At 40.7% G+C, this 7398-nt stretch overlaps 1 protein-coding gene across 1 annotated transcript; it reads right to left on the bottom strand.

Moving 5' to 3' along the window:
- Positions 1 to 819: 819 nt before the first annotated feature.
- On the bottom strand, positions 820 to 6576 carry LOC148197470 (uncharacterized). Its single transcript, XM_088093465.1, has 6 exons — positions 6267 to 6576; positions 2266 to 2767; positions 2067 to 2193; positions 1710 to 1988; positions 1514 to 1618; positions 820 to 1434 (listed from the first exon to the last, which is right to left on the bottom strand). Exons 1-6 carry the CDS (start codon positions 6574 to 6576, stop codon positions 916 to 918), a joined length of 1842 nt encoding a protein of 613 aa, XP_087949591.1. The 3' UTR covers positions 820 to 915.
- Between the last annotated feature and the right edge of the window lie 822 nt (positions 6577 to 7398).

The following is a 7398-nucleotide window of genomic DNA, read 5'->3' as shown; positions in this document are numbered from 1 at the left end:
GAATCAAAAGTAACAAAACCTCACAGATGCACTATCAGTGTTTCTCTCAAGTGTATAAGGTGAAGAATTTCAACTCAATGCACTCAAGAAAGCAAACAACAACAGACTTGGCAAGCCTCTAATATCAAAACTCAAGCACATACGCATGTTCAAATCAAAAGGTCTTTTCATGGTTGTAATGGGGCAAAGGACAAGGGAAGATATATCTGGATAAGAACACTACAAAAAAGTAGGGCATTACCGAAGGCCAGAAGCCCTCGGAAAATGCCAAAAGCCGTCGATAATGGATGTTTACCGAAGGCCTATCGACGGCCAAAAATCCTTCGGTAAATCCCTTGTCGCTAACCATTACCGAGGGCTTCTGCCCTTCGGTAATTACCGAGGGTCAGAAGCCTTCGGTAATTACCGAAGGGCGAAAGCCCTCGGTAATTACCGAAGGGCGAAAGCCTTCGGTAATTTCCGAAGGGCAGAAGCCCTCGGTAATGAGCATTCGAGGGTATTTACCGAAGGGCGGAAGCCTTCGGTAATGGCCAGACGAGGGCATTTACCGAAGGGCAAAAGCCTTCGGTAAAATGCAGAGCAGGTTTTAGAGAAATGGTTTTCCCTCTGCAACCCAGACCTGTATAACAAATTTAATTTACAAACAGACCTGCATAACAATTTTCAAACACATACAAACATGCATAATGTGCATCTCAAAGATCCAATCAATGATCAATATCCAAGGCACATCAAATAATCCACAGGACATCCATTAATGTATAAATAATGTATTTATAGTTCAAACATAAACCAATGTAACACAAGGATGTTGTAACATCCAAAGTCTGTAAGTACATCTAACATTGAAATGATATCAACTCAAAATGTTCTAATATCCAAATGTTTGTCTAACAAGTAATAAGAAAATGAAACCTAATAATGTACATAACTATCATCAGAATGATTTTCATCATCCTGCTCCTCTATTGATGGCTGGACTGGTGTGGGTTGGACTGATGAGGGTTGGACTGAAGTGGGCTGCTGAGTGGCAGCAGGTGATGAGGACGGTCGTGATTGGGTGGGAGGGATATTTTGTACGTCCTGTGAGGTTTGAGGCAAGACAGTCATGACCAGGGCCTTAAAATTTGAAAACTCTGCTCTGAGATCAGTGAGCTCCTGGTCACGTTGATGGAGTTCCTGCCTGAGTTGAAGAACCTCGTCAGGAGTACTGGTGGAAGAAGAAGGCTGGTGCTTTAGAGTACCTCCTCTGGATGCTGTATAGTTTGCAGCAAGCTGTCCCGCACCATACACTCGTCCCTTTTTCTTCCCACCAACGGTGTCGATCCAGCACTGCGTCCTACGGATGTCATCATCTGCATTACTGGCATCATCCGGTGTAGGAGCTGACTCATGTTCAGATCTAACCTGTGAAAGTCTCGTAGAAAAGTCTTCCTGTTGAAACATTAAAAGCAATGTCAAAGAACGACAGTATAACAGAAATAAAAAATTAGTAATAGTGTTATTTGCTTACATGAGTCTTCCGAGATCTTTCATCAATAAATTCATTAGTTCCCTTCCGAACATGAGTCTGTGCAAAGACCTCATCAACATGGACCGCCCGTCCTAGAGCCTGTGCCTGTAACATAATTAAGAATTACAAGCGTACATATGAAATACAATATACATAACTTGTGTATGAAAGAAAAAGTTATGTAATGAGATTATACCATACGAATGGCATGCTCATGAATGGTGATCGACCCACCAGTATGCAGGGTGCCACCCCTTTCAGACGCTCTGTTCCGCTGGGCTTTGGCACACTTATTGCGGAACTCTACTGTATTCCAATGGGCCAGTAAAGAGTTCCAAATGTGCTCACCCAGCCAGTTAGGGCGCTGTGCTGCATTCCGGGCATCCCTAAACATCTCTGACAGCCGATGAGATGCTTTCATGTGGAAATTTCTGTGTATCTGAGTTTCATGTTCAGGTTTCCACTGCACCTTCATCTGTAACATTAAAGAGAACAAACATTGATTAAAGAAAATACTAAAATATTCCCAACATTAGTGTAATAGATTGCTCACCTGAAAGCGCTGCCAGAATGGCTTCCTGTCGTCCTTAGGTATTGCTCCCCAAGTAGGCCATGGAGTTAAAAACTGTTGCTTTATTGAACGTGTGATGGCCTGGGAAGCAACCCTAGATGGAATAAACCTGCATAACAAAACTCATTTCAATTACAATATGGTTTAAACATCAAATGATATCAACAGATTATAAACTTACCCTTTACCATAGGGCTCAATCCATGGTCGATCATGGAGGGGCGGGTCAAGATCTTCACCATCACCACTTGAATCTGGATCACCAAGTGGTGTGACGGTCTCAGAAGGAGGTACAGAAGATGAGGAAGGTATAGAAGTAGGGTCAGAGAGAGGAGTGGGGGTAATAACAATAGGGGGAGGAGTGGGGGTGGCAATAATAGGAGGAGGAAGAGGGTCTGTGGCAGGGGTTGTAGAAGGGTGTGCTGCAGGAGGAGGAGAAGGGTCTACTGCAGTGGTAGTAGAAGGGTGTACTGCAGGAGGAGGAGGAGTGGGGTCTACTGTTGGTGTAGGAGTCTGTATAATAGGGGTAGGAGGAGGCCCCACAGATGATGAACTACCGGGAGCAGGGGTAGGTAGTCTAGCAGGCACCCTAAGTACATACTTTGGTGTCTGCCGTTGCCTCTTTGTAGGCCTTGCTACCCCTTTTCCTTTATCAGGACGCTCTGAACCTTGTCCTGTCCTTACTGCATTGAAATGGTTACAAACAAAGCGAATAAATATAAATAAATAAAGAAGGATGAATTGTTTTCAAAGTCAATGTACAAGTAATTGCATACAACTTAAAGATGGTATTTTAGATAATGGTAATGAAATGATAGTCCAATTTGCTACAATAGATGTTCAACATTCAATCATCGTCATCATGATCATCATCTTCATCTTCATCTTCATCATCGTCTTCTTCTTCTTTTTCTTCTTCTTCATCGTCATCATCATCATCATCATCTTCTTCTTCTTCTTCTTCATTTGCTTCTTCTTCTTCTTCTTCTTCTTCTTCTTCTTCTTCCTCTTGTTCTTCATCACCTTGTACTGTTGCTTCTAATTCATCTCCATCACCATCAGGGTCGACCAATGCGGTTATACGTTCAACTTCGATAATTTCTTGTGGTTGTGACATTTGGTCAAGTTGGTAGGCTACATCTTCCTCAACTTCATTTGAGTCTATGCGACCTCTAGGCTTCGTTTGTATTGCTACGGCCCAACCACGCTTGTCAATATTGCGAAATGGTGGATATGACACATAATAAACCTGTCTCACATTAGATGGTAGAATGAAAGGATCAAAAGGCCCATATCTTAATCTCTGGTTCAGTTCGACAATATTAAAGCGTGGATCGACTCTAGTACCAGCTCTAGAAGGATCAAACCATTCACAATAGAAGAGTACCACTCTGTTTGGAGAAGTAGTGCTGTTGTACTCTAACTCATATATTTTATGAATGATGCCGTAGAAATCATCATAAGACCCCTCTGTTAGGCCCTTGACATACACACCACAATTTGATGTTTTCTTTCCTTTAGACCATTCATGTGTATGGAATTTGTAACCATTGATGAAGTAAGTGTGCCATTCTTTGACACATCTCATTGGCCAATTGGAGAGATGTCTTAACTCTTGAACCGTGGGAGTTAATGCCTGATTAAAAACCTACAAAGGTAGTAACAAAATTATAAAAGCAATGGTCAAATTTACCTTGCTCTAAACGTAGGAAAAACTACGGACGTGATTTCTAAACCAATGCGGAAACTCTGAGTGTATTCTAGCAGAAGTGTTTCCTTCTGCGACTTGCTCAGCCACAACAAATGAGCTGGTACAAATGAAATTCATTAGTGTATAACAATTAAACCGTTTGATAGATTAGAGATGGATGATGACATACTCAAGGTACGGCTTTACTTCACTGCAATTGATCAAGACATGGACATGAGCAGAGTTGAATTCAGCATCAGTTAACCAGTGAGTGAATTCTTTCCCTGCGTGACGGCCTGTTTGTCGAAAAACTGATAATGCACCTTCACGTCGTTCAACTTGCCATTGCATTTCATTTCTGACATGAGTGGGGGACAACATGAAGTTCTTGAAATAATGTGAACAAAAATAAGTTGTCTCTCTGTGCAAGTAAGCTGCACAAATTGAGCCTTCCACTCTAGCTTTATTTTTAACTGAGCGTTTGGATTCTCCCATAAACCTTTCAAAGGGATACATCCACCTGTACTGCACGGGTCCCCCAAGCCAAGCTTCATATGCAAGATGTATTGCAATGTGCTCCATTGAATCAAAGAATGCAGGAGGGAATATTCTTTCCAATTTGCAGAGAATAATCGGGATATTTTCATCCATCTTTTTAAGGGAATCTTCCTTTAGTGTCGTGCAACACAAATCTTTAAAGAAGTTACTGATTTCTATCAGTGGATGTAACACGTGTGTTGGCAAACAACTGAACGCAAGAGGGATGAAAGTCTCCATGAATACATGACAATCATGACTCTTCAACCCTTGAATAGTACCGTTCTGAACATTGGCACATCTGGACAAGTTAGAAGCATATCCATCTGGCATTCTAAGCTCCTTGATCCATGCACACACTATTCTTGTCTCGTCTTTTGACATGGTGTAATTTGCTTTTGGTTTAAATAATCGGCCGTTACCTTGTGCCTTCAACTCTAAGTCTTTTCGTCCACAATACAAAGGTAAATCTTTTCTTGCTTTCTCATTATCTTTTGTCTTACCTTTAACATCCATGACTGTGTTGAAGACATTGTCAAAGAAATTTTTTTCTGTGTGCATGACATCGATGTTGTGTCTTAGCAAGTTGTCCTTCCAATAGGGAAGTTCCCAGAATATGCTTCTTTTAGTCCAATTATGCCATTCCCCAAACCCTTCTAGCCTATTCTGACCAGATTCAGTCACTTTTGGATAGTCTTTCACTCTTCTCCACACGTGTGATCCAGTCAACTTTGGCGGGGGCATATCCGTTTCAAGTTGTCCTTTTCGAAATGCCTTTTTGTTTCTTCTAAAGGGGTGATCAATGGGCAAGAACCGTCGATGGCAGTCAAACCAACTACTTTTCCGGCCATGACTCAATTGGAATGACTTTGTATGTTCCATGCAATGTGGACAAGCTAATCGACCATGTGTGCTCCAACCAGATAACATGCCGTACGCTGGGAAGTCATTAATAGTCCACATCAAGGCTGCCCTCATAAGGAAATTTTGCCTCCTTGAAACGTCATACGTCCAAACACCATTCCATAACTTCTTCAAATCATCAATCAAAGGCTCCAAGTAAACATCAATCAATGATTTGGGATTAGATGGACCTGGTATTATACACGATAAAAACATGTAAGGCTTTGTCATGCACATCTCAGGTGGTAAATTGTATGGGGTAACTATCACGGGCCAACATGAATACGGTGATGCAGACGCCTGAATGTACGGGGTAAACCCATCAGAGCATAAACCAAGTCTGACGTTACGCGGTTCACTAGCAAAGGATGGATGTTTACGATTGAAGTGCTTCCAAGCTTCACCATCAGAAGGATGACGCAAAAGTCCCGGAGTTTTGTTACCATCATGCCATGTCATGTGTTCTGCTGTTTGCATTGAAGTAAACAATCTTTGTAATCTTGGAATTATAGGTAAGTAGAACATGGACTTTAATGGAATTGGTTTTTTTTGCCTCCGTCCAGCATGCATTGTCTGATATCGAGGTGAGCCACAGAACTTGCATTCCACCAACATTGCATCATTTTTGCCACTGTCATTGTCATAGAATAACATACATCCATTAACACAACAATCAATCTTCTTCACATCCAATCCCAACTTTGAAACACATTTTTTGGCTTGGTAATAATTCTTCGGCATCAAATTGTTTGGTGGTGTCAAATCTAACATCAGTTTTGTATAGAAGTCCACTGCTTGAATGGGAACGTTCCAATTAGATTTGCCAGCCATGAGTCTAATGCACACTGACAATTTTGACTCAGATGAACCTTCAAATACAGGTAGATTTGCCTCTGTCAGTAAATTGTAAAACCTCTGCGTCGTTTCATTTGGAGGCTCTTCATCATGACTATCGTCTGCTTCTGCAGCATGGTGACGAAGAGCATGGTCGACCATCTCTTGCATGTAGGCAAATTGATCTATCTCACATGTATGTACAACAGTATTCGAACCTGATGCAAGCCGTTTTTCAGCTGCAGTGGAGGTCGAAGGAATTTCTTCACCATGAAATGTCCAGACCGTATAATTAGGCATGAACCCTTTTTGGTAAAGGTGAACTTTGACGACTTCATCTTTCAGAATGCTTGTACATTCGCACTTCATGCATGGACATCGAATCCCTCCATCAAGGGCATAATATTGATATCGTCGAGCCGTCTCCACGAACTCTTCAACTCCAATGACAAATGATTCCTTCAAACCTCTCCTTCCACTATAACAACGGTCGTACATCCATCCACGATGGTTGGGAAAATGGGCCATGTTCTGTGACAAGCCAAACAAATAAAAACTTAGCCAAAATAGCAACACTCCATGTGACATAAGTAATAAACCTATTACTACTCAAGTCGAACATGGAAGGCAATTTGAACACTATGGTCATAGGCATTCAATAAGGGCATGCAAAGAGAAGTCCTCGGTATCGAAATGCCTTAGACACACTAAGGGGTTGTGTATTAAACTTGGACGAGACAACTTATTAGTACTGAAGTACTCTTGTCTAGAGTAGTCCCAAATATTTTGTAGGTTCTAAGTGTTTAGTGTATTGTTACCCTTCTCATTGTTTTGAGAATGTGTGTAGTACCATAGGTTTTTAAATGACTACTTCACTTAATCAAGTTATAGCCTAATAAATGAAAGACAATGTAAATGAACACCATATACACATGAACATAATTTAGGCAATCAAATATCTATAAAAGCATGGATATATAGTATAATTTGTGGTTTATGGAATTCTTTGCATTTTTAGTACTCATTTTGAAGAAGAAAAAGTTGTATTGGGTGTCTATTTTCGTGCAACAGGGATTTTGTGCTATTTGGTAGTTTAAACAAGTCCTAATTGTTGTTTTAAACTTATTTGAACATTCAAATATTTGCCAGATTCATGTATGTGCAATTTGCATATTCAAACCTCATTTTGTAGTGAAATTGGGAACTAAAAGGGTCAATCTGCTATACATGTATATTGTACACCTATTTCTATTAGTTTTAAGCTTGTTGGCATTTAAAAATTGACCAATTGAAGTCATAATTTGGTGCTGTCCTTGTACATTTCTGGTCCACTTTTTGATCTGCTTTGGT

The sequence above is a fragment of the Vigna umbellata genome, chromosome 6, assembly GCF_029865625.1.
Source record: "Vigna umbellata cultivar VRB3 chromosome 6, Vumbellata_1.0, whole genome shotgun sequence".
In the NCBI taxonomy this organism is placed as follows: Eukaryota; Viridiplantae; Streptophyta; class Magnoliopsida; order Fabales; family Fabaceae; genus Vigna; species Vigna umbellata.
Note: the sequence above shows the minus strand (reverse complement) of the source record. Positions and strands in the feature narration are given on the sequence as shown.